Source organism: Pholcus phalangioides, unplaced genomic scaffold (genome assembly GCF_987345545.1).
Source record: "Pholcus phalangioides strain wild (caught in Gottingen) unplaced genomic scaffold, Ppha-v1.0 ptg000021l_1, whole genome shotgun sequence".
In the NCBI taxonomy this organism is placed as follows: Eukaryota; Metazoa; Arthropoda; class Arachnida; order Araneae; family Pholcidae; genus Pholcus; species Pholcus phalangioides.
In genome coordinates, this window is record NW_028301614.1 from 3,705,513 (window position 1) to 3,733,159 (window position 27,647).

The following is a 27,647-nucleotide window of genomic DNA, read 5'->3' on the forward strand; positions in this document are numbered from 1 at the left end:
AGCAGTTTTTTTTTTTTTAATATGTACTCTGTCAGACAAAGAATTGGAGATAATAAGTATAAAATAAAATATGTTTCAGAAGTTGTGTTACCTTCGATTGCTCTAGTTCCGATCTTATCCAAACTTTTTTTCTCTGCTGAAGATGAATAACTGAAATTAAATTTATGAAATATTTTTTTAGCAATATGATCCTTCAACTGATCCTTTGGGTATTCAGATGTCTCATTCAGCAGATCCACATACACCTACAACACCTATTGCACACTCCCCATTTGTTAATCCACGGATGGCTGAAAAACGACGAGCGACTGATGATGGGCTGCTTCCAGCTGCAAAAAAGGTTGTTTTGCAGTGAGTATATCAGTTTTGATTTTGTTTTTTTAATTGAAGGAAAACATAGGGAAGGTTGTGACATTCTACCTTAATTATATTTGTTTGTATCAATCATTTAGTTTTAGGTTAACCCTGTGAAGGATGGGCGTTTTTCTAAAACCCATAGAAAACAATGTAAACAGGTGGTCTCACTACAGGGACACTGGGCCAGAAAGGGTTATTAAGTCCTTATTTAAATCAGACCTGCAAAATAACAAACTAAACATAATAAAGTGATCATGGGATGTAGGAAAAATTAAATATGCTGTACATATCGGCATTTTGGTTGTATATGTACATATATATATATATGTGGTGCGTTTTCAATTAGTTTCACATCTTTGTCCAGGGCTGGACAAATCCCAGATATCAGGTTGTCATGGCAACTAAAAAAATTGGTATTGATACCTAAAATTTTCTTCGTGTAGTAGTTATTAAATTGCAGGCTGCGAGCACTGCAAAATGTTTGGAATTTATAGCAGCATATTTGCCAACATGAAAGAGGGTCATTATGCCCTGAAAAGGTCAAAAGAAGCATTATTTTGGATTTTTCGGGAAAAAATGTTTTGCATCTATATTTTTTTTCAATTTGTCCTGCCCTATCTTTGACTAAGTATAAAACCGTTAAGCTGTTTAAGCCGTATGTAATTGTCTGTTGCACAACTTCATGACATTTTTCATTTTACAGTGGACCATGGGATCTAGAAATCCCAACAAATGTTATAATATGGGAGCGTTCTCCATCACTTTTACCTCCACCCCATCCGGATGTAGAGCAGTATCGTGCTGGATTGGTGATCAAGTTGCGCCAGCAGTATCAAGAAATGTGCCATTCAAGAGAAGGTGCTCAATCTTTATATGGTCAACAATGATGAACTTGAATATATATATTGGGATTCAAAGTATTAAATACATAAGAGAATTTAAAATTATTATATCTCAATAACAGGTATCGATGCTCCAAAGGATTCATTCAACAGGTGGCTCATGGAAAGGAAAATTATCGATCGTGGATGTGATCCTTTCTTGCCCTCAAATTGTTTTCCTGAAGTATCACAAACTATGTACCGAGAAATAATGAATGATATCCCAATAAAATTGATGAGGCCGAAGTTTTCTGGAGATGCTCGAAAGCAACTTTCAAGATATGCAGAAGCTGCCAAGAAAATGGCTGAGTCAAGGTGTTTATAAATTTGTTTTATGGTTTTTTCCCTCTGGGCAATATGTGTGTTGAATGTTTGTGTGGTGTCAGTGGTCAGTGAGTATCTTCTTTTCTTTGATCATAAAAGGTGAATATTACTTCTAATTAGTAGCTTAACTTACTTCTAATTGTTTATTACTTGTTCATGGTTCGTAAATTCCTTGAAAATCCTTTAAAAGAACGTTCATTTTCATGCGTTTAAAAGTCCTTGAAAAAAAAATCATTTTGAAGTGCTTGCAAAAAAATGTGGGGATTTCTTCTATAAATTTTTGTTCTCCCCCCCCCCCCCCCAAACCATGTCCACTGTGGCAAAAATAAGTGGAGCAACAACGATGAGTTACAAGATAATGTTTGAAACAGGACATATGGTCATGCATACCTGAAGTATTCCTGTTCTTAAAATTATGTTGCGTAATATCTGGCAGCAAACCACTGTATTCAAGTGGTCTGTTGTATTGCCTCAAGATATTTTTAACTATTGAATGTCAGTTGCATATACAGTATAAGTCCATTATAACAACAGCTCACAATCACAGGAAAATTTTTCTTTATAACAGACTTCTTATAAGCGGATGTTTTTGTAACAATAACTCTTTGGTACTTGTTATATCGAGATTGTCATTATAAGCCATACTCATTATAACAGTTTCATTGTATATATGTTGACCATATTTCCTCTATAAAAATATGGGAAAATTTCCAATCGCCACTAATAATGATGCCATGCCAAAGGTAAGCAAAGTTGCCAATTATTGTTAAAATAGCCAAAAAATCACTAAAGGCAAGCATGATTGCTTTAAAACAGTAGATTTGAGTGAGCTCCATGAGAACAAATGTTTACATGGCAAATATGTGAGATGAATATTGGAAAAATAATTTTAATCCTTGATTTCAGTAAAGAATAAAAATCAAATTAGCTTGTGGTTGAAAATACAGGAAATAATTAAACATTTTTGTGACAAAGTCGAGATAGCCAAAATTCCATGAAAATACAGCAATGTCCCGGGAAATTGGGCCGCCTTACATATATGATTGCATGCTTTCTGATTTATTTTATCAAAGACAAATGTTGAAGCAGTTTCAAACATAGAATGATTTCTGCTTTAATGTCATTTGTGTACTAAACTACAATGGTTATTGTTATTTTTTTCAAAGCAAGGCCTTTTAAAACTTAACATTGTCTACAAGTTTAAATGAGAACTATAATTGTTTTAAAAATTATATATCTTTAATAAATTAGCATTTCAAACTCAAAATGAAAAAATGAGTAAATGTTGGGTATAAATTTAAAAAATTCAATTAATTTCATTTTTTTTTATGAAAGAAAATAATTATTCCTTATCAACCACAATATGAATGTCCTTTAATTTTTAAACTCTGCCTGGAAAAATGCTCGAGTGCTTGAATAACCCTTGAATTTTTTTACTTTCAAAAAGAGTGAATCATTTTATTCATTTTTATTTCCTTATCCATGCCAGAAATATATCTCCAGAAAGTCGCAAAATTGTCAAATGGAATGCAGAAGATGCTTTTCAGTGGATTCGAAAAACATTAACCGCAACGTATGATGATTATTCGGTATGGTTTACTCTTCTTAACTCCCTTTTTTGTGATTTTTCCTCCCTTCATTGGCTGTACTATCTATGAGTGAAATTGTGTGTATATATCCTTATAAAGGATATAACCAGGGTTGGTAAAAACCCGGTTTTTTTGTTTAAACCAGGTTTTTTTGGTTTAAACCGGTTTTTTTTTTGTTTTAAATAGTATTAACATTAAAAACAATGAAATTTCTGAAAAATCATTCAAACTTCTAATAATTAACTAAAATAAAATGGTTATTAATGTAATTAACACTATTCCCATGCTAATTAATCAATAAATATTTCTTACATTTTAACCAAAACCAACTTTTGCAATTTAATTATTTTTTGCTTAACTCAATGGATTACTGTGTGTTTGAAAATTCTTTCAATGTTATTATTAATCATATAGTATATAAAGGTTTATCTCCAGTTACTTTCAGTATGCTTAATTAGGAAGCTATTTTGCAAAAAGTAATAAAAATTAGGTGAATATAATGTATTTAATGAAGCATAAATAATGCAGATTAGTTAGCAATGATTTATGATATACAGGGTGATTATAACTAAGGTTCTTATTTCAAAACACTGTAAAAAAAAAAACGATTGCCAAAATGACTTGAAAATTTACATGAATATTCCTGAAAAAATTCAATTTTATTTGGTAAAGGGAAAAAAATACTTAAATGTCAAATTTATGACATCAATCAATCACAACAATCAAACAAAACAACATCTCATTTTTATGAGGCCCCTCTGCACTTGAGGTTTTACTTAAAAATGTAAAACTAATGACATCATCCAACTTGTGGGAAATTTGCTCGCAGAATGGAAATGATAGCCAGTCATGGCAAAATGATATCTTCATTATAGCATTGCACGATTTCATAATTCATGGAAACATCACAAAAAACGAAGTAATTGAACAAATAACTACAACTTACTTAAGAAATGTTAAATATGTTGTCCAACCTGAGGTTGAAAGCACAAAAATTGTTGTTCAACAACAGAATCGGAGTATGCCATGGTCATGATGTAGATGTGCTTGCAATTCAGCTGTATTAAACCAAACACCCCCCCCCCCCCATTAATAATATTCCTGAAGAACTTCTAACATATAGGGAATGTGCTGGAGATTGCAATTCACCAAAGTTTGCAATCTGACCACTGTTTATAACATTTTGAGCTACACCCACAGCCAGAAGTTGCAAGGGTTAAGGTGCAACCTGTCAAAATGGGTCTTCAGCAGTTGCTTTGCTGGTATTGCAATGTGCATCTTGATATAAGTTCTATCCACACACTGATGCTGTGGAAGTGCTGAAATGATGTGGTTGCACAAAATAGATTATACTGCTGGCCAAGTACAGCATCATCTACTTCCACATTTTGCACTACTTGCACTTTTTTTCCTTTTGCAAAAGAAACTTCCATTGCTTCAGGAGTATACATGCAAATTTTCAAGTCATTCTGATCAGTACTTATTGTATAGTTATGGAATCAAAACTTAAATTATAATCACCCTGTATATAGCTGATTATTTTTCATAAATCTGCTACTACTATACAGTAGAACCTTGATTAACTGGGCTTAACAGTGTGAAAGTATAAAAAAAACAACTATTGAATATTAAGACTGGGAGATATACAGTAGGAGATGTGCTACTTCTTATGGGAAAGAAAATGAAAATGTATGTGAGGTAATGTAACTACTAGTACACTGGTCTTTGTCCTTTAAGGACAGCTGGTGTCTTTATTGGATTATAGGACCACCTGCCTTTAGCATGATGGTGTCACTACTGCAGGGTTTAAGCTGGATAAAAAATTCCTTTCGCAAAAAAGCGAAAATTGGGGGAAAAGCTTTAGCAAAATGCTGCAATGCTAATGTAATGATTGATGGTTGGACATCTCGTTCTGTACCTCCTGTACGCATTTTTGCGAAAGTGGCTGCTACTTTTTTCGCATTCTACGATTTTCTTTCGCATTTTGCAAAAAATGCGACCGTAGCTTAAACCCTGCACTACTGTTGCTGCTTTTTTGTGAAGGGAAAAAGAAACCCTGTGAGATAATACACCACTACATTTAGATGTGTGATGCAATCCTTATTCATGAATTTGTTAAAGATAAAACATCAGAATGTAACCAAAGGTTAGAAAATGTTGTAAGAATGAGAAATTTTGGCTTTTGTATATAACTTTAAATAACTAAGATACTTGATATGAAAAATATATATTTTTTCTGGCCGCTTTTATGAGACTTTTTGAAAAAAAACCACTTGGTTAAAACCAAGGTTTAAACCAAACAACCTTGGATATAACATTGTGGTGATGATATGAAAAATAAAACTCTTTCTCGTTTCTTTCTCAATTGATGGTTTGAAAATAGTGTAAATAGGGCTTGTGTATGATAGGTTATCTTTTCTTCCATGTCAGGTTTGAGATCTTAAACAATAGAAAATACCAAAATTTTTAAACTATTTTGATAGGTACCTGTACACATTTTATTTTTTGTATGTTTGTTTTTTTTCTTCAATTGTGTACGCTTGGCTTTATCGCAATGAAACAAAGTGGTGGTGTAGGATTCTGGAGACTGATAATACTGACATCCTTTTTTGTGATTCAGTTTCGTTTATAGAAAATTTTATTGTATAAACATCATATTTTTTTCCTGTGTTTGAAAAATAGGAGAGATTAGCTCATTTAAAACAGCAATGTCAACCTCACTTGGTTGAAGCAGCCAAAGACTCTGTGGAAGCAATCTGTGCAAAAATCTATCATTTGTCTTGTGATTATGCAAAGAAAATTCGTGACAAGCACTGGGCTTTGCTTAATGCTCAGGGCGTGGAAGGTAGGTTAAGCTCAAGTTTTGTGGGAAATTTTTTTTTAATACATTAATTGCTTTAAATGAAAAACAATATGCCCATCAAGAAAATCATGATTTTGCCTTTTATTCACATCACTTGTTTTCAAATATGCTTTGTGTTATTTATTTACACAGTGCACCAACCTCTCTGTGATTATAGAAAAGGTAAGAATGTCAAAGGCTGCCTTTCAGAATCAGCAATAAATTGTAGGTCCCGGTCTAATTAGCCCTCATGTGCAGAAAACAACTGGTGCGACAAAACTGATCAAATTATATACAAATACAAGGTCGCAACAGGCAAAATGCCCAAAGAGGTAGCTGAGAAAAAGATGCCCATAACAAATATGGATGTCATATATTTCTCAAAAATACAGCAACCAAATTTTAATAACATGATCATCACGTATTCTCAATAGATCTTTACGATCTGCCCAGGGAATTTGTTAGTGATAGTAGACATCCATGCCCGAACCGGGATTTGAACCCAGACCTGCACAGTTAGAAGCTAGCTCCCTAAACACTGGACTGTAGCAAATTAAAAATGCAATTAGGGGCGCTGTAGCCCAGGTCGTTAATATACTCACCTGCAAGTACCAAAGGATGTTTAAAGGTACCATGAGTTCGATACCCGGTTCGTCCTTGTCAGAAAACTTTCCTGACACAGGGGTACAACAAAAAAAATGGTGACGTGACCCCAAAAAAAAAGTGCTACCGCAAGGAGTCCTCTATCGAAGGGTTAATGCACCAACCTCTCGATATGTATAAAAAATAAGCTTGCTGTTCGGAACCGGCAATAAATTATGGGTCCCAGTCTAATTAGCCCTCGTGTGCAGAAAATGACCTTGGTGCGAGAAAAATGATCAAATGAAAATGGAATTATAAAAACTGAAAACTATATATACATGATAAAATATTTTACAATGCCCATAAAAAATATTTATAGTTGTCTCACACACATTCTAAGTATGCTCTGAAAATCTATTCTTCCCATTCCGAAGGATATGCGCCATTATCTGGTGATCAGATGCAGCAAGGGCAATTCATCTCAGCACAAGATGAAAACCCTACAACTTAAACTGGCTATTGGAAACTAAATTAAATGCAACCCTTCTCCCCAAATCACGGTTTATCCCCATTTTGATTTAGAATCTTAGGACACCTTTAATCTGTTTAAACTCTCCAATGAATTCACAAATTACATTTCATTGTAGAGAGTCTGTTAGTAACATGTATACATTTAGTTAGTATACAGTGAACATATTTGCATTTTAAAAAGACACCAACCTTCCCACTTGGGTTGAATACCAAATCTTAATGCTCAGTTGCTCAGCAGAAGAAGTATGTCTGTTCACTTCAAACATCGTGGTCAGAATGAAGCTGTGAGCCTGCGTGAGATACTAATGCAGCGTCCTGATTGGACACTTGCGGAATAGTGCTATTCGATTTTTCTTATAATTCCCGCTCAAAATTAATTTAAGCCATGATGTTGAGATCGGGGGTGTAGATTTATTATTGTTATAGTTCACTAGTTAACGATAATAAATCTACACCCCCGATCTCAACACCATGACTTAAATTCATTTCGAGCAGGAATTATAAGAAAATTTGAATATACCAATCGGATAGCACTATTCCGCAAGTGTCCAATCAGGATGCTGCATTAGTATCTCACGCAGGCTCACAGCTTCATTCTGACCACGACGTTTGAAGTGAACAGACGTATTTCTTCCGCTGAAAAACCGAACGTTAAGATTTGGTATTCAACCCAAGTGGGAAACTCAGTCAGCGTGACTAGTGGTTAAATTTTCCTCTGAAGACGGCACCCATCGGTGTTGAAATGCATTAGAACTTTTTATTTTCGTGTATTTGCCTTATTCGTTGGTATAATATTCTTCTTAATATTCTTGGGCAAAGTTGATCAACTCTTCTATATTTGCATTTTTACAAATTATGTACAAGGTGATTGTCCAGCCCACTATAAATCATAATGTATATTTGCTCTCAACCTTCTTACTTCACATAAGAACACACCACACTTATGAGAGTTGTTCCTGCTGCCCATCTCCAGGTCATAGCTGCCATGTCTCCTGATTTTTCCGGGAATCTCCCGAATTTTAGCTTCATCCCTCGATCTTCCGAAAAGTTATTAATTCTCCCGAATTTTTACGAAAATCACAAAAAATCCTTAGTTGTCGCAAAAAATTCTCTACTTCATTTAAAAAAATCCCCTCTTATGAAAACAATCCCTAAGGAATTTCTTGTGGGGCATGAAGCTTTTTTTCTCCTTTTGAAATGACGTCAAATGTCGTAAATGAGGAAATTCCCTTTTTAAGGAAGTTTTACAAACTTTCTGATGGTAACTAGAAAGTTGTTTGTCTTATCGTGCAGGGAAATAGCTTAGCAGCCAATAGTCCTGGGTAATAATTGAAGATTATAGTGACGCGCATATGGTCAAAATTTCTTTTGTTGAAGTTACGTACGTGCGATATAACAAAACATGAATACTGATAAGCAAAAACATATTTAATCAATTTTAAAGATACTTATTCCGATGAATTTCCTTTCATCAAATGTTCCAGAAAAGGGCAGATTTTTCCTTTTTGTACAAGTTGTGTTACGGACATAAACATCGGTCATGAAAAGACTGCCGTCATCACTCATGTGAAATGAAAAAAAAAAACCTCAAGCAAGTGTCATAAAAAGTCAGTGTTCTCCAAATTTGACACTTTTTCCCCTTCATCTTGCAATGATTTTGGGGTTATTCGCGCAGAATGTTTATTCACAGCGTTTCTGATTGAACACAATATTTATTTTTTTAGATCACCATTTTAAAGTTTTGCATCTGATTTCACTTGTTTTTTGTGTAGGGATTTTATTCCCAAGGGTTTAACTTGCATGTGTGTAAAATCCCTATTTTAATTTGACTTCAGTTTTTTAGTAGGAATTTTATTCCCTATGCTTTAACTTTTATGTGTGGGAAATCCCTATTTTATTTGGAAAAATCCCTTTCGCATTTATTAGGGAGTGGTTTTATCATAAAATACGGGTTCGTGTGAAAATCTCCCAAATTTTCATTTTCAAAAGTATGCCAGGTTCAACTTTCTTAACACATTAAGTGTGTTACAGTTACTGCATTTCATCTTCTCCCTACAGGACACCTCCCTATGATCTTCACCACCACAGTTTCTATAGGTCTCCTTTCCAGGGCATTTATTAGCCAAATGCCCATACCCACCACATCGGAAGCACTGTAATAGTTTCTGATACTCATGAGCAGAGCATCTCTTCCATCCAAGATAGAAAGCTCCCATACGGATCACCTCTCTAAATGTTCTGAGGTGGACCTTGATAACCCAGTTGGTTCCTCTTCGTGATCTGAACTTTGTGAAGATCCTTGTTCTGCTTTCAACTCCTTCTATTGTCAGTGTGGCACGAATCTCATCTTCTTTGATGTCTTCTGGCACATCAAAGACTCTCGGGTCTCCCTTACGGGTTTCAACCAGCTTAAATTAGTTTTTAAGCTCTTCCCTGCCATTGAAATCACTCCTAAACTTATCCTCATCCTCCTTGACTTCCACCAGGATCGCCCTTTCCTTGTTTCCCAGAAATCCAGGACCTTCACACCAACCTTTGCTGGGTTATACGCTTTCTTGGGCGCTTCTGAGATATTATCACCACCTTTTTTAACCTCTATCTTCAGGATGTTCCTGGATCTAGCTTTTGTCTTACCAACTTTTATGTCCCTGCTGTCTGATACCATCGTGGCAAACGTGTATAAGTATGGGTAGCTTCTCAATTTACCCCAAACAAAGCATTAAACAGTGGTTTACATATTATCGTTTTTGTAGACCAGCTCTTTTCTTGAGCGGTCCTCCTATCAGTCACACTCTTTTCTGTGAATATGTATCTCTTTTTTTTTTCCTCTTCTGAATGTCCCCTTCCCCCTTTCTCCTGGTAAAATACATCCAAATCTTTTTTTGGAACCTTGACCTTTCTGAGGCTCATATTAAGGATGTTGCAATAGATGAGCCCTTCAGGATTCATAGAAACCCTACATGCCCTTTGTTTTTTCATTTTTGATAAATGCTATGAAATTCACACATTAGGCTTGACATTTGCGAAGAGGAGATCTTTGAATGATGTAATTAACTTAAATGAACACAAAACTAAGATGCACCAACAGTATATGCATTCATCCAAATGCTAGTAGTGTCTATCATTAATGTGTTATTTTACCTCTTATTGTGCTTGTGGTGAGTGACGCTTTTTTTCCTCCTTTTTCAGAAATCACTAGCCCTTTACCCGTGACTGTTCACAAAAAGGTCTTCTGTTATCCAGTCCAGTTTGCAGTCTCAACACCTCCATTGCCCACCCCAGATGTTTTATCTGCTGAAAAAGACCAAGTGATTATTCGATATCGCACTGATGGTGTACGGATAAACAACTCAATTTTTCAGAAATTGGTATGTTAAAGAATTGAATAAATTGTTAAGCAGTTATATCAGATGGTATGTTTATAATGAAACCTTTTTCCTTTTATATTCAAGACTAAATCTCTTACGAATAACTATTTGTTATGTTAAATAATGTATTTCATAAAATTTAACTGCTGAGATGCTATAGTAGCTGCCAAGTTTCCAGATTTCTATTCCATCTCCCCCAACTCTCAAAAACTCTTATATTTCCCTAATCTTGACTGCGATTGTAAAAAAATTCTTATTTTGGGGAAGAAAAGGTCATTGCTTTCATTTTTTATTTTTGAGATGACATCACAAGCACGATGTAAATCGTAGTCATTTCGTCAAATAATAAAAAAAAAGGAAAAACAAAATTCATCAAACAGCCAGCATCAATTTGGTCTCTCTCTCTCTCTCAAGCTGAAACGAGAATTAAAATTGTTCAACAAAAATTATATATGTTTAATAAATTAGCGTTTCAGACTAAGAAATTAAAAATGAGTAAATGTGTTTAATATAAATTTTTAAAAATGCAAGTAAAAAAAATTTCATTTTTTTAAAATCAAAATTTTAACTAACCGCGATATAAATGTCCTTGAATTTAAAAATTTTGACTGGAAAAGGGCTTGAATAGTCCTTGAATATTTCTACTTTCAAAGAGTATGAACCATAAGTAATGACAGGTAATTTAACGTGCTGGTTGGCGATTTGGCATTAATCAGTAATGGCTTTCGTGATGTCAGGTTTTCGCGAAGAGTATATCCTTACATTGTTTTTCAAAATGCTTTTTATATTTATTTTGGTACGAAATTTTGTGACGGAAACCTCCCTGATTCTCATTCACCAATGTTCACAGCTATGCTATAGATCAGCAGTTCTCAACCCTTCCGACTTGTGGTCAGAAGGGTTTAAAGTTTGCCTGCATATGCTTACTCGCTCTGACCATGGAGTAGTAAATAAATATGCCAGACTTTAGATTTTCTCCTCTTCCCACACACATTCCCAGTTGCGATCACAGTGCCGTAGCCTTCACTATGCAAAATCATCCAAGAAGCACTACTCAAATCTCTTTGATGTACCTACCCTCCATGAATCTGCCCACGTTTGATGTTCACTTAGTGCACGTTGTTTGGCTTGCAATGAAGTATTTCATGACATCCCAATATATAATTCCATACACATTAATAAGGAATTCCACCAAACCACTCTACGGCAAAGCAAGTGGATGCAGATGCACCTTTAAAATTAATTCCTATCACTGAGCCTTTTAGACACTTTTCTTATTTAATAATTTACTGAGTTATTTTATTTTCCTAGGGTGGCTCCAAATACCCTGAAAAGCCTTAAGGGCCCTGTGGAGTGCAGTCTAAGAACCACTGCTATTGGTTGTTCTCACCCGTGGGATCTATCTTGTGTGGAAGAGCTACATTATACTGCTTAAGTTCCATAATGGACACTTTTGGAATATCAATATGTGAATTTTTTTCTTAATATATTTTGCTGAGTACTAGCAAACAAAACTTTTAGTCCCACAGTGTCCCTTATCAAGAAGTTCCACTGTAGTATAGTGTTTTTTTTTTTTTTTTTTTTTTTTTTTTTTTTTTTTTTTTGCATTGCGGGGGGAATTTTTTTTCCAGCTCTCATAATGAGTGTGATATAATGATAATGAAAAACTACCTCTAGACTATGAACGTTGTCTTTGTGAAGGTGGTTTGCATAAAATTGATTTCTTGAAGTGAATTCTTTGAACTAGTTCTGTCGAAAAATACTAATTTCCAAATTATTGTTTCTGCATAATTTTTTAAGCTATACTTAAGTGCATTTTGTTTCTTTTAGGAACATTTGTATAGGTTGAATTGTACTGATGACAGAAAGTTTGAGTATTTCATAGCACGTTTGTGGTGCATGCTGAAACGATATCAGGTATATATGGAGTAAATCTGTTGATAGATAATGCAGTCAAATATCTATACCTTTGACATTTAGCAAACGTCTTGAAGTATCACCTATACAATGTATGAATTGCCTGTAAATCAAAATTTTATTATTCAAAACAATATTGATTGTGTGGAAATACATCAAGATACAGTGATACCTTGGCTAAAAAAGATTTTTTCAACATTTTTCTGCCTCGACTAACAACTACAGATTTGGCTAACAAACATTTTAGCTGATATGGATGCATGCACTAACATAAAACAGCTGTGTTGTGATTAAATTTTTGTGCCAATCGAAATAAATCCAATGAGTAACTGTCACTGAGCCAGTGTACAGCCATTGTATACACTTGTATATGCAGGATTTTCTTAAAAAGAAAGGGCTTCACCATTTTACCCCCAAGTAATTTTTTTTTTCTTTTTGATTTTACACTGCCAAAAAAACTAATATAATCTTGGTTCGGGGGGGGGGGGGTAACACAGAACCTCCTAGAGATATAAGGCCTCCGCACTCAGCTTGTGACGTCAGTAAGCAGTCCATTTTCCCTCAGAATATTCAGGGGGAAAAATTTGCTGCTCGTGCTAGCATCATCTTTGTAAGGAAAAGAAATGATAGAGTTCAGAATTGGCGATTTCTTTGCTCCACATCCAATCACTACGCGGTATTTGTGAGTCAATCAGGAAGATTCTAGGACAAAATAGGATGCTGTGTTTCAAAATGTAGCAAACTTGCTAGACGTTTATGGCAAACAGTGCAGAGGCCTTCTATCTCTAGGAGGTGATGGGTAACCCCAATCCCCCAAAGCAGAATGTTTTGCATTGTTTTGTGACAAGCCTTCACCTAACTAGAAATGTTCTGCATCAGCCATGTCGGACTAAATTTTCATGCTAACCAAAATGAGTTGTGCTAACTTTAGCAAGATTAATTTATTTTCACCTCGTAATCACTTTCCAGATAGATACACCTCTCTTTCTCTTTCAGAAAGATTTTGAGCCATTTCACTTGAAATGAATGATTAAGCTAAGAGAAATAAATGTATTGAAAAGGGAGGAAAGCCTCAGACTTGAATAATAACAGTGCGTAGGGTAAGACTTAATACCAAACTGAGGAATCTGGACATTCGGGAAACTTATCTTTTCCATCTGCATGTGTGTGAGAGAAAGAAATGAGCTGACTATATCACCACTTCACATATTTTTTTTTTCACTTTGGCTCACTGACACAAGTGCACATCCTGCAATAAAAGATATGTTCAGTATCTCATCTTCCTATAAATTCTCCATCCAGTTGTCAGTATTTGTATTTTTTACAGCACTTCTCAGTGTGTTTCATAAACTTATTTTTATTAAATGATTTCCCATAAAAATCTATGAAAAATGACATTTTGTCTAACAAACGGGAATCTGGAACAAATTTTCTTTGTTTGCGAAGGTATCACTGTAAGGAAGTTTGACTGCGATAACCTCAGATTATATTTTTTTTTATGAAACGCTAAAATTTATGTTTTCTTCTTTAGTCATTTGCGGGATTGAATCCAAGTGAGGGACATGGAATTCAGGGCTCGCTGCCTATATGTGTTATGGATTGTCTGCACAAACAGTTTGGTGTGACTTTTGAGTGTTTTGCTTCTCCGCTAAATTGCTATTTTCGTCAATACTGCTCTGCATTCTCTGACACAGACTGTTTCTTTGGATCTCGAGGGTAAAGATCTTGTGATTTTTTTTGCTCCTTTTTTATGTCTGAGGAGCACAAAAAAAAATTAGTTAATTTTAGGACAGATTTTTATGATTCATATATATTCGGAAAATATATTAAACAAAAATAACTGCAATAAATTATATAGTATCAATCATAGTTGCAATCATTTACTATATTTGATCCTGTCCAGTGATTTAAAAAAAATTCAAGATGAAATTTTGTTAGCGGGATCTTTCTGTTTTGCATGAACAAGGGTCAACTATATACTGATCAGGTGGCAAAAGTTTCTTTTGTTTTATAAAAGTTTGTGATTCTTTTCATAGAAAAAAAAATCTACCATTAATTTTACTTTGAATGCCTTCACCACATAGTTGTCATCAAATATACATAGTTAACTAGGGTTCTCAAACTTTTTTCACCTTTGACACCTCTTTCCCCTAATCAACATTTATCCATAGTTCCCCCAGAGCAGTTTAACAAAAAAATCCCTTCAAAAAACCTTTGTTGGGAACGGCACCCCTGAAAAGGGGTGGCTGTGCACCAGGGCACTGTATAGTTTGAGAATCCCTGGGATAACCCATAAATTCCTAAATAGTTTGAAAATTCATGAAAGTTGAGGAAATTTGTATATTTGAATGCAGTTTGCAAAAAATTATACTCCTGAAAAGAGGTTATTTTTAGTACAGGAAGAAAATTTTAGTTGAAATTTTTGTTGGTAGAGGGCCAGAGAAAACCAGTCCTGCAGGAGTGATTGGACCTAAACCCTTCTTCAATCTCTTGTTTGTCCTAAACATTTGTAAAGCTTCAGCCGTGGATTCTTGGCTGATTTAAAACAACAACCACAATAGTGCGTCATTTACCAATGTCAACATCACAATGAAAACCTTACGTAAGTGCCAGTAATAGGAAAATTCATAAATGAGCTGTTTATCCCACACCCGGCATTTTATAGGACTCTAATTTGCATATTAATAGTGGTTTGCTCCATGCAGTGCTATATACCAGCAAAATTTTGAACTACATTTTTTCCTGTACCAAAAAAAATCCCCTTTTAGTGAGAATTTCTTTTTCGGAAACTGCATTTAAATATACCAATTCCTCTAATTTTTATGAATTTTTCATTTATTGGCAAATTTATGGGACACCATGTAAATCTTTAATCTTTTTTGTCAATTTGAAGGTGTTGGGAGTGATCACCTCTGTAAAAAATTGTATTATTAACATAGCGAAAATTTGTTCTATGCATTTTGTATTTGTTTGGCTTTAGTTATCATATTTAATACTTCACAATCATTCTAAGCAAGCCAAGTGATTTTTTTCCCCTTTTTTTCCAGTCCAATGCAAAATTTTTACCCGGTTAGTGGTTCTTTTGAAGTGAATCCACCATTTTGTGAGGAGCTTCTTGAAGCTACTTTTGCACATTTTGAGGTTAGTCGATACATTTGCATACTATGTAACTTACTGAAAAAAATTAAACTTTTTTTTCCTTTCAATATTTCATGAACAAATATTACTTTGAATAAATAAAATGCATTAAATTATGTGTTCAGATGGTTCAAATATCATGGATTGCCTTTCTAACAGTACACAAGTGATGTTCTGGTAATACTGAGATATTTTTAATAATAGTTTCATGTAAAATACTGTTGTTCAACATACTCCTTCCAAACAATGCATCAGGAAAATTTTTTGGTACTGAAATAAATGTATATTATTGTGTGATATTTGCCAGATTAGCAAGAGTCTACTGTAATTAAAATTTCAAAATTTAGCTGAGGGGTCATATACTTAAAAAAATTAACTTTTTATGTAACCTGTATGCTAAAGCTTCCAATTATTCAAATGTAGATCCCCAGATCCCACTCTGAAATTTCATATTTTTTAAATGCAATATTTATTGAGATATCAAATATATGAAATTGCTGTGTTTTGGCAACTTATATCACTGTTATTAGTATATAGTACACTGTATTTATTACTTATATCACTTATATTATAAACTCAAAAGTTGCCATTTTTAGGGACTGTACACAATTGAAATGAACTCGACCATTTTATGATGATGTTTTTTTCACACAAAAAAAAATCACATTCTATCAACTATTTTGACTATTACGGAATTTTTACAGCGTTGAATATAATTTGTTTTGCAATTCGGGAACCACGCCCTCAATTTACTTACCTTAAATTTTAAAGTCAAGTCAAATTCCTCAGTTAATATTGCATTTAAAAAATATGTAATTTTTTGTAACTGACTTCTTGTAGCCTCATTAACATTTCACTAATTAAAAGTTTTAGCGCACAGGGTCTACATTGAAGTTTATTTTTCTTTTCTTTTTTTATGTGTACGACCTCCCTTGAAAAATTTAAGTGATTTTAAGTAGCACTCGGGACTGTATAAAAACTTAATTTCTTTATTTTTTATGCATACAACCCCTTCAAACAAATTTTGAAATTTAAAATAAGTGCACATCAAACTTTTTGTAGCTGAAAGTATGTGTCTAAAGTCAACAATTGTAGAGATATCTGCTGATCAAATAATTTTGGACAGCCTGTATAAATGCGTGTAGTATGCTTTAAATGCATCTCGGTCTATAGAATAAATAATCTGCTCATTTTAATTTTTAAGAGAAAACTTTCAATCGCATGGTTGACATTCATTGAGGAATGTTTACTCACAGTGCAAGTGTGGTATAGTAGTAGTAGTCTTTTCAAAAATGGCAGATGTCATATAAGCCTTAAGCTTCCATTTGTAATATCAGGGCAAAGTTTTCATCTCCAATTGAGATGTTGCTGTACATGAAAGACATGAATATTTTTCAGCGAAAACCCGGAATTCCAAGTTTTCTTTCTCAATACTTTTTGCTGTATAGGTCCAATTATGGCATCTTGAGCAGAATCCCCTGTAGTTGCAAATGGAAGGACTACACTTCTGAATTCTTTGTTGTCCAGAATTTTTTTTTTTTTTTTTTTTTTTTGGCACTTTGTTGGTACAGTTCACGCTTTATTGCACCTCCCATAGAAGTTTGTCCCTATACAGTTTTTGAATAGGTTATGAGTTCTGCTGAGAAACTGAATTCACAGGGGTCTTCGTGTTATCGTAAAGTGCCATTGTTACAATGACGTACCGTTGTTTCCTGATGCAGACCTATGTCAAGTGGAAAAGGTTAAAAGTTTCACTACTTTTAACTATTTCCTCATTTCACGCATAATTTGATCACATCTTGTACAAGTTTGTGTATAAATTATTATTTTTTTTTATTTTATATTAATTTCTCATTACTTTGTGATTAAAAATATGTTATGCTTTATTCTCCCATTGCAGAAACTTTTGTCAAGTTCGCAAGAACCTCTTTCTTTTATCATCTTCTTGCCAGAATGGAAAGATCCGACCCCACCTGCTTTAACAAAAGCTGAATCCAGCAGGTAATTGATTGAGCTGTTCATAGTTTGTGCATAAATGGTATGCTTGCTCTTGTCCAGGAATATGGAATTTCCTGAATTTTTAAAAACTAAAACTCACAACAGTATGTTGAGATGCTCTTTTATTTGATAAAATTATTCTGAAAAAGATTTAAAGTTTGAAAATATTTCTGTTATCTACTAATGTAGTACCATTTTCAACTGCAACCTATATATGCTTTCATGTGCACTAGGTTCAAGAGGAAACAACTTCTCATACCTGCACTTGATCATGAATATCGACATGGTTTCCAACATATATTGCAAAGGTATGTGCGACGAAATAGTCAAGGGTTCTAATATGTTATTTTTAACATTCAATATACATTGTGTGTTGCTTCCAATAATACCGAAATGCTTTCATTTATGTTGTATTTTGTTACAGCCCCCCCCCCCCCTACTTAAGCCAAGTCTTTTAGTAGATAAGGGAATGAATCAATTACAGTGATAGCTCAAAGTTTTTTAGATGTTTTTCTGCCTCTGCTGAGAAACAGCTTTATATACGAATGCATGCAGTACCATGAAGCAGCTGCATCATGAACTAAATTTTGGTGCTAATCAAAATGAATCTGATGAGAAGTTTTAACTTGAGGTAGATTAATTCATTTCCACTTCGGAATAGTTTTTCAAATTTAAAGCCATTTCATGCAGGGTTGGCAGGTTTTTGGCGCATGACATTTTTTGTTAGTTTGAAAACTACGGTTTAACTCTTTAATGCCCAGATAGAAAACCTGGGAGGGTCGTGAAAATACCAAGTTTTTTGTGTTCGAAATGGACTCGTCCAAATTTCGGCCACTTTCCTTCTCCCCACCCTTTCTCCATGAGTTTCTATTCATGCCACCCTTTGCATTGACGTTCACCCTTTCATTTCAATGGATTTTCGGGAGATAATTTGTCTACTGAAAACACCCCTTTCCTCACAGTATTATCTCTTTTGAAAATGCATTGAGTACCCTTAGTCCATTCTCAAGGAACATTCTAGTACATCAGCTTTTAAAGTCCCATTGATAGGGCGTTGCAGCTGTCTTTTCCATTCCCGCCTCTGACAAGAGCTTTCATCTCCTTCCCCGTAGGTGACAAAAGCCCACCAAAACATACCCATACCCCCTAGCTGGGCCGACTTGAGGCGGTTATGGGCATTAACCTACTCGGCCGACTTCGGGCGATCTGGGCATTATAGAGTTAAACTATCAAAAACCTCAAATATTGCTTTTCAATATAAAAATTCCCGTTGAAAATACACATATTGATTGCACATAATGTTTAAAGTCACTATGTTATACAAAGAATAAATAATATGATTATAAAATAGTTTTCTACCCTCCACAGAATTATTTTGAACAATATTTTTTTTTTTCCTTGTAAAATATACAATTTGAATCGAACATAACATAACATAAAAGCTGAAGAAAAACCTATGGAACTATTTCATATTCTTTGATTCAAGATGATTCTTGACGTTCCAAAATTTCTTCAATTGCTTATATATGTATATTAATATAAACAATCGCTGTACTCTCTTCATAATAGATAAGTGTTTAAAAAGTTCTTTTACGTCAAATATGTAATGTTGATTTCTGTTATTATTAAGTTATCTAGATAATCAAAATTTTAAACAATACCCTTCTTGTGTGTATAACATTAGTATATATCTAGCTATATCAAAATACATACTGAATTATAGGACTAAAATGTCATTTAATTTGGCAGTGCTGGCCTGTAGGCCTATATGATGCTTAAGAAACTCCTGTAACGTATTCTTAGTACAAAGAATAACAATATGGTATAATTACTAGCATTTTTAATACAATGGTTTTCCAGTTGAAGCTGTATTTTGAATGTGCAAAACAATACTTAGGGTATCAAGTCCCGCTAGCTCTACTTCGATTTAAGGGTAAATACTTTAAATACTCTTTAAAGGGTTTTATAGAACCTGAGCTAAGAAATTTTTAGGTGAGAATAAATTAATTAAATATGTGCGTTGACAGTTGTGTGTTGCCCAAGAATTTTTGCTATGGAATAGAATTTTAAGCAGATGAGAAAATTTGAAATATCAAAATTGATATTCTATACTCAGTGTAATTATATTATTCAAAATATAAAACACTTTAAGCTACATAAAAGTAAGTTTTTGTTGTTTAACGTATCTATCAGGTTAAAAACTATTTGACAACATAGACAATAAGTTTTTGACTTTTAATACGAGTTGGTTTCTGAGGTCAAAAACCTGAGGCTCAAAACCTCACGTCACATGTATTTTGAATAAACAGCTGTATTTTGCTTAGCAAATTGAACACAGGTAATCAGTAGTTTAGATAAAATGAAACATAAAATTATAAATTATCTGTTCTAGACTCTTTGTATGATAAAAAAATTTAGCTTGCAAAAAAAAATTAGTATTTTGTGTCAATTATGGTCATAAATTAGTGTTTAAAAATAAAACATTGTAATGCGCAAAAAAAAATAAGTTTCTCATCATGTTACACACCTATTGTGTTCAAAATATCATCTGAAAGCATTCATTTAGGCTTTTGACAGTTCTTGACAATTTATGATTAAACTCAGAGAAAATGCATTTTAAAAAAGGGGGAGAAAACTCGTTCTTGAACAGTCTGGACATTCTAAAATTTATCTTTTCTATCTTCATGTGTGTGAGGAAAGAAATGAGCTGACTATATCACATAGCCCACCACCTCACACACTTCTCTATGGCTCACAAACTCAACTGCACAGTTAACATAGCGTAAAATAAAAAGTATGCCAACTCTCCAAATTTAGGCGGGAGACTCAGAATTTTTCATCCTTCCTCCCGCTCTCCGGATTTTGGCAGATAATTATATTTCACGCTAGCTTTCACGTTGTCGAGACATCAATGACTGTCGTCATCGTTAGGGAAAACACCCATAGAGGACAGCCGTTGTCATTTCCATAGAGCAGCTGTAAAAAAAAGTCTTGGTGACCGCATTTAAGTAACTGGCAAAGACGTGACTTTGTTTAGGCAGCGTTTATCGGTAATCATTTATCAGGGGCATGGCCTTGGTTGCCTAAATTCCTGTATAATCGTTATTGTATTCCATTAACAGCCATGCAGTGAACACAAGTTTTCCCATCAGCAGCTTTGTATTTTGAAGTTTTTTAAATTGTTTTCTCCAATTAAATGTGTCTTCGGAAAGAAAATATAAAAGTTTAAGCTATATAAAGCTAAATATAAAGCTTTTAAGAGTTCATATACCCAAGATTATCAATCACTGATAGCATCCATGAAAGGAGACACTTATATTTAATCAACAGTATATGTAGATGTGATTTCTCTATTCTGCATGGAAAGACTGACATCGAATTATATTCTGCTCGGGGGCAATGCAGAACCTGCCTTGGGGAGGGGGGGGGGGAGAGGAATTGATTTTTTTCTTAATTGATTACAAAAAAAAAATTTTTTTATTTATTTTTTGATCGAGTCTATGAGTGCCAGGAGAGGGGTACCCCCTCTGGGAATCTCTTCGGGGGAATCTCTGGATTTATAGATTCCAGAAGTTGGCATGTCAGTGCCCAGTATCTCATCCTCTTATAAAGTCTCATTCATCCAAATGTGAAGTTGCTTATCTCAGCCTTTGCTCAATATTTATATTTGTACAGTGCTTGTCATTGTTGTATTAACCTTATCTTCAAATTCTGGGTCGTTTCTGGAACAAATTAAAGTATTTTCTGTAGAAACCTATGGGAAGTTACATTTCAGCTGACGAACAGAATTTTGGGACAAATTATTTTTGTTAACCAGGATGTGTTACCATAAGTTGCTTAATTTTTTCGCGTTCCAATGAATAATATTCATGTGTTGTTCACTTACTTATTTTGCCCAGAATTTTTTTGAATGCAACAAAGACATGAAAAAAATCTGGTTCGTGCAGGAAAAATATTTGACATATTGTATATGTCAATGTTCTCAATATTCATGGTTCATGTTAGAGAATATTTTCAATGCTTTCCAGGGGTGAAGTTTCTCAGCAGTCTATTCATGGCACCCAAGTGCTATTCCTTCAAAATGATGCTGGTTTTGCTCGCTGGGGTCCCACACCCGAGAGGATCGAAGCTCTTCTTGAATCCTTCAAGATAGGAAAAGATAAAGAACGAGAGCAGGCGATGGTTCAGCCCAGCGCATCGTCTAGAAACCAGACAGCGACAGCTGTGGTTGGTGCTCCCCCAGCGGAGCATGGACAATCAAGAGCAGGGAGCAGCAGCAGTGGACCTTCCCCACCAAACTCACACCGGGGCATCCCTGACGTGCAATCGATGTGCGCTAACAGTGCAATCGCTGCGACATCTGGACAGCAGCAGCAGCATATTTCATCTAATCATTCATCCACTACATAAAGTTCAACGTTCATTTTTATCCTTTGTGGCAATTGCCTCATGAGTTCTATATGATAAAAGCATTTTTTTTTAAACTACCTTATTAAGCATTTTTACCAGTGCCATTATTTTTTATTTCCATGCTGCTTTTCTTTTTTGAAGCATGGGCAAAACAAAAATCATTTTTTCTCATGGGAAAGAAACAAAAATGTAAATTTAACTACTAAAAAATGTATTTTTTGTTCATTTTGTCATTAATTTTTATGGATTGAGTGTCAAATAAGTTTTTTAATCGTTAATTTCACATAAACAATTTAGATATCATTTCTACACACCTGTAAATGCTTCGCCCATTATTTTATGTCCATTTATTTTTGTATTTCAATTACAGTTGACGATAACATAGTACCAAAAATATATTCATTTCATTTTTTTTCCCGGGTATTAACATAAAAATCAAAATTTTCTTTGCATCATTTTTGTCATTTGTCCGTCATTTTCCATAGGATATTGTTAATGGCATCAATTATGGTTTTTTTTTTAATTTTGTTCTCTGGAATGTATTTTTTTTTCTTTTTTGCCATTGACTAGTCAGTCACATAGCCTCGAATTTCAGATGAAATTAATTTGTAGAATTCTGATAACTGATTTCTTACCATTTTTCATCCGCGTATCCCCCTTTCCCATATTAGTTGTTCTGATTGTTTTACACAACTTAGATTGTACTATATTATATATAATATATGTAATCCGTAAATCACAACTTCGCACATTTTCTCATGTCCTTGACAGGAATGTATATGCATTTTATATTGTAATTTTTTGTTTCTGTGTGATGATGATAATGATATCTGTCAGTGCTATGTGAATATTTGCCCGTTTTAGTTATCTGAGGATATATATATATTGTGTTTGTCTGATTAAAAAAATAATATAACTGTACATATGTTGAAATTTTATGTCAAGATTTTATTGTCAGAATCGTTGTACAAATTGTTATTGGTAGATTAGATGTAAAACATGTCTCAAAAACTTTTAAACCATTTTCTTTTTTCTTCCTTGTTTTTTCGATCTTGAACATGTATCGATGTACATATTCATTTCGTTGTTGTTGGTGTTGTATTGCTGTCTCAGAGTCGGAAACGACTTCATTTCTTGAATCATTTAATAATGTAAGTCATTCTGAATAACCTTTCTTCAAATACCATAATCTTTATCAAATTTTTTTTTTTGGTCTTATTGTTTTTTTTTTTAATCGGACTTGGTTGCAATGAATATGATTCAAGGTTTTTTTCATAATTTTCTTGTTACATGGGTGATGGATTCCTTTAGGAAACCAGTTTTGTGTAACGGTGTGTTGGGCCATTTTTTATCCTCTCCCTACCACAATATTTTGAAAAACCTCGTGAAACTTTGCTCAAGGAATTTTCTGTCACTGAATACACAACTTCTAGGATCCATGACATACGGGTACACTGTGAAACATGCTGCTAAAACGAGCCGCCATACACACTAGTTATGTTGTAGTCATATTATACTTTATAATTTTGCATATGTCAGTGTCATCATCTGTGATGGGGAAAAAATTATGATATAGTTGCCATCAGCATCTTTAGATCAAGAATTTTATGTGAGCTGTACCACATTTTGTCTTGCACTTGTCCCTAATACTAAAAATTGTTTCTGTTCAATGTCACAAATTTTTCAAGTGATTTCAAGTAATAAGACTACCCCTCTCTTGTTTGACAAGTCTGTTTTCAATTCTTGAGAATAGCACAAAAGCAAAAATTTAGAATTGATTCGAAGCTGTAGGTCTCATCTGGAGTCTAAAATTTCTACTAATCATAGAATAGGACTTGATTAAGCCCATAGGCAGAACAAAAGTAAAATCAAAGTTTCTGGACTGGATTGCCATCAGAGATGGTGGGGCATATCCCTAGAAACTCTGCTGGAGGATTATTAGTTCTGATGCATCTAGTTAGCCCTTGTGCTTTTAAAAATGAGTTATCTATGGTAAAATGAACGTGAGGGTTGATCAGTTTTCACTCCAGATATGATTCAGCAGTGTGCAGAGATACTCAATTGGGAGATTGTGTGCAGAGCATGGTAAAAATACATGCACAGTACAACTCATCAATTTAACTATGAAATCTTAACCGGACATATCAACTAAATTGGCCAGTCTGTTCAACCAATGAAATCATTGTAAGACTGTTTGGAACTTATATAAAATTATGTTGTCTCTTGTGTATGTGTAGCATGTGCTGCTATCTGTTTTCTATGATGAATATTTTAATGGAATATTGTGGAGCTATTGCTTGCCATGGCAAAAATACTGTTATAGGGAGCTACGCACAAATTTGTCTCAATATCAAGAAACCACTGGAAGTCAACTTCGTGGAACAAGCTATCCTATTTGAAAAAAAAATTTAACTCTGTGTTCAGACATAGCTGGGTTGGAAGGTTCCAAAGATCCGAAACTTTGACTATTGGTCTATTACACTGTTAAAATAACTTCAATTATATGTGTTAGTAAAAATTGTATGTATTCAGCAGAAATGAAACACATCAACCCAGTGAATGGTTTTACTCTGTAATTTATATAAAGAAATTTATTCATTCACGTCATGCCTCACTTTACTATTAACCTAATGCTTCACTGAGATGAAGCAGCGAGATGTTGGTGTATCTTTGCAGTTAAGGTTGCACACCCTTCTTTCCTGTGTGCAGTCTAGGTATTCAAGAAGGCTATTGTTCACCATACTACTAGCAGCAGCACTGCTGGGTACTTGCTGTGAGAGATTGGTACTTGTTTTTATTAGCACATTTTGCTGGCTAAAAGATGTTATGCACTCTTGCTTCCACCGGTATTTTGTCTAGCATTGATATACACTGTATGTCCAGGCTAAAAGTAATGGCTTATACTGAGATAACGGCACATGCTTTGGTATCAATAGGGGAAGTTTTTAATCAAGTTTTCTACCAAACTTTTTGTAGCAGTCACTTGCATGTAAATGTTACAGTGTACAATATTGACTACCTGAATTTGAATCGGTGATGCATGTTAAACTCTGTGAATGAACTGAGGGAAATGTGGAGCCTCCAACATCAGTATCAATAGTGTTCTCTGCAGCAGTTGATTTAATACAGTCGTTGCCAAGAATAAAATACAGTTTTATAATACAATAATTTAATACAGTTGTTAGAATCACTGATAAAGTTGTCTTTCGAGTCTTATTACTTTTGCAAAGAATAAAACGGACCATAATGGGAAAAATTTGTTTATAGTTGTAAAGACTTGGTGGGGAAAATTGAGTGATAACGTTATCCAAAGTTTCATTAGTAAAGTAACATCCAATCAAAAGTTTTTTTGTGCATTGTGAAGCTAAATTTTAACCAAACACCCCCCCCCCCTTCCCATAAGTTATTGCCAGGCTTCAAGACTGTAGAAAGCTGAAAAAGTATTCTCTTCCCCCCCCCTTCTTTGTTGACGAGTATTTTCGTACTATGCCATAATCTGTCTGGTATTTGCAGCTATCCATGTACATATGAAGCTGCTTTTACTATGGCCTTATGGCGAATGCAAATGTATGGCATAAGAAAAAAAAACCGTTTTCTTCGGTTCTTGATAAGTTTCTTTCGGTTGATCAGATTCAAATTTCTTTATATATATACTTTCTCAAGGAATCCATGAAACATATTGAACATTAAAAAAACATCATTACTCGTGATATAAATCAGACAGTTCCATCCTAATGCCTCACAATTGGTTGTATAAAAAAATGCAAGATTTTAGCTTAAATTTTTTTAAAAATTGAACATTTTGTGAACAATCATTGCAGGGAAGAAAAAGTTATCCCATTTTACCAATAGCTATTTACCACACTTCCTGTTTGACTGAACGGGATGTGTTGTCATTGTACTTGCAAATGGAACTTTTTGGATATAGTTATCATTTGGTTATTGTTATCAGAATCCCAGTGTGATCACATGAAGTAGCGTGAACCATAGCACCTTAAATACTACTAAATACTTGACAAGAGATTGAGTTCTCTTTAGACATATGCATAGTCACTAATATAATAACTTAATTGACCTGCTGATAAACAAACTTTAAGAGTTGGCGTCTTTAATAGAACTTGAATTCATAATAATCATGAGTAGTTTCCTCTCACTATAAATCATTACTTTTGTTCACTTCTTTCTTGGACACCCAGCAAGGAAAGCAGTATCCGTCATCGATGAGCCCATCTAATGAATTTTGGTGTCATTGCTAGTTTTGATATTCAATTTTCTCGCTTCTCTTTTTCCCGAATTGTGTTGGATCAGACTAGGTATTCTTAATTTTTTGGTGTTGTTTTTCCCCCTGGAAATATATGAATTGTAGATCTTGTAAACAATGACATATTCTTTTTAGAAAAGTGTCTTGTGTTGCTTTTTGCACATATCTTTGTTTTTTAGATATAATTGCATCCTGATGATATGAAAACTTCAGTTTATGTTGCCATATTTCAAATAGAAGTGGCATTAGTAATGATTTTTGATTTTTTTTTCTGATGCCATATATACACCAGTCCTTTTTCAAAAGCCACGAAAAAGTTCTTTTTTTCTTCTATGCGTTGAAAAGTTCAAATTATTTTTAAACCAATATTTGGATCCATGCTTGTTAGATTTATCGTATTTATCTTTACATTTTATATTCGGTTTTAGTGAAATTGTTTTTTTTATTCAGCGGTACCTCGACCAATCAGTGTCACTACTTCCAGTAGGAGCAAAAAAAAAACTTTTCCCCCGAAAGTTCCCCCAAATTGTGAGTGAGTAATCATTCAACAATCATTAAATATATGAGTCACTGTAACTCATTCAATGTAGGTCATTCAAAATCAATACAAGCTTGGGATGCATTGAAAAAGTTGAAGCTGGCGTATTTTTTTCTAAGTCAACTGTGTGTGTGTGTGCTATATTTATCTTGTAACAAAACTACAAGCTGGCCTCTATAAGGGGATAATTCCTTCTCTTCTCATCTTCATTCCCATACATTTAGAAAGAATCATCTGATAAGAGTTCATTCCAATACAGTGAAAAACCCTACAAAATTATATCCTTTCTTTATAGCAAGGCGGTACAAATCTCATTCGTTAGATCAGCCATGTGTGACATGCCGGACCATGTCCCTGTTTCATCGGTCATCTTACAAAACTTAAAGGTTTAGAAATAGGCTTCACTCACCTTAAAAAAAAAGGTCTCAGTTCGTAATGTGGAGGTAACCATCGACGCAGCGGCACACCTTTCTTATATAGCGGAAAAACCACTGCAGTCACTGCAGAACAGGTCCGGCAACCAAAAGAGCCAACCAATCCCAGGCTTTGGTTTCAGGTGATGTCATAGAAAAACGCAAGGAACAACCCCTGGCGTCATGGTCAAGGTCATCAGTACCAAGTCATGATGTCACACAAGAATTGTAAATGATCCTGCCGTTAGGACCAACCAACTCCATTATCAATAGAGTTGTTAACTGAAAACAAGAACAAAACACTGCAAAAGTATGGGTGTCTGCAGCCACCCACCACACCTTAACACAATTACAACTACATGGTACATTTCCTTACACATGGTACCTAAAACAGTGATATTGCCACCTAAAATTTTCTTTGTGTAGTTACTAAATTGCGGGCTGAGAGCAGCACAAAATGTTTGGAATTTATAGCAGCATATCTGCCAATGTGAAATA

General features: G+C 34.2%; 1 protein-coding gene across 2 annotated transcripts in view; it reads left to right on the forward strand.

Moving 5' to 3' along the window:
• Pcif1 (Phosphorylated CTD-interacting factor 1) overlaps nucleotides 1-22,857 on the forward strand; it is a 31,510-nt gene extending 8,653 nt beyond the window's left edge. The window contains exons 4-15 of one of the 2 annotated variants that reach the window (XM_089248949.1): nucleotides 182-351; nucleotides 1,061-1,215; nucleotides 1,322-1,553; nucleotides 3,052-3,151; nucleotides 5,834-5,996; nucleotides 10,296-10,474; nucleotides 12,305-12,391; nucleotides 13,923-14,107; nucleotides 15,439-15,532; nucleotides 17,430-17,530; nucleotides 17,761-17,835; nucleotides 21,556-22,857. In XM_089248949.1, the coding sequence (XP_089105075.1) occupies nucleotides 182-351; nucleotides 1,061-1,215; nucleotides 1,322-1,553; nucleotides 3,052-3,151; nucleotides 5,834-5,996; nucleotides 10,296-10,474; nucleotides 12,305-12,391; nucleotides 13,923-14,107; nucleotides 15,439-15,532; nucleotides 17,430-17,530; nucleotides 17,761-17,835; nucleotides 21,556-21,937 (1,923 nt within the window). In that variant the 3' untranslated portion in view covers nucleotides 21,938-22,857. The remainder of the gene's footprint in view (nucleotides 1-181; nucleotides 352-1,060; nucleotides 1,216-1,321; nucleotides 1,554-3,051; nucleotides 3,152-5,833; nucleotides 5,997-10,295; nucleotides 10,475-12,304; nucleotides 12,392-13,922; nucleotides 14,108-15,438; nucleotides 15,533-17,429; nucleotides 17,531-17,760; nucleotides 17,836-21,555) is intronic. The other variant, XM_089248950.1, reaches the window with a different exon arrangement.
• Nucleotides 22,858-27,647: the final 4,790 nt, after the last annotated feature.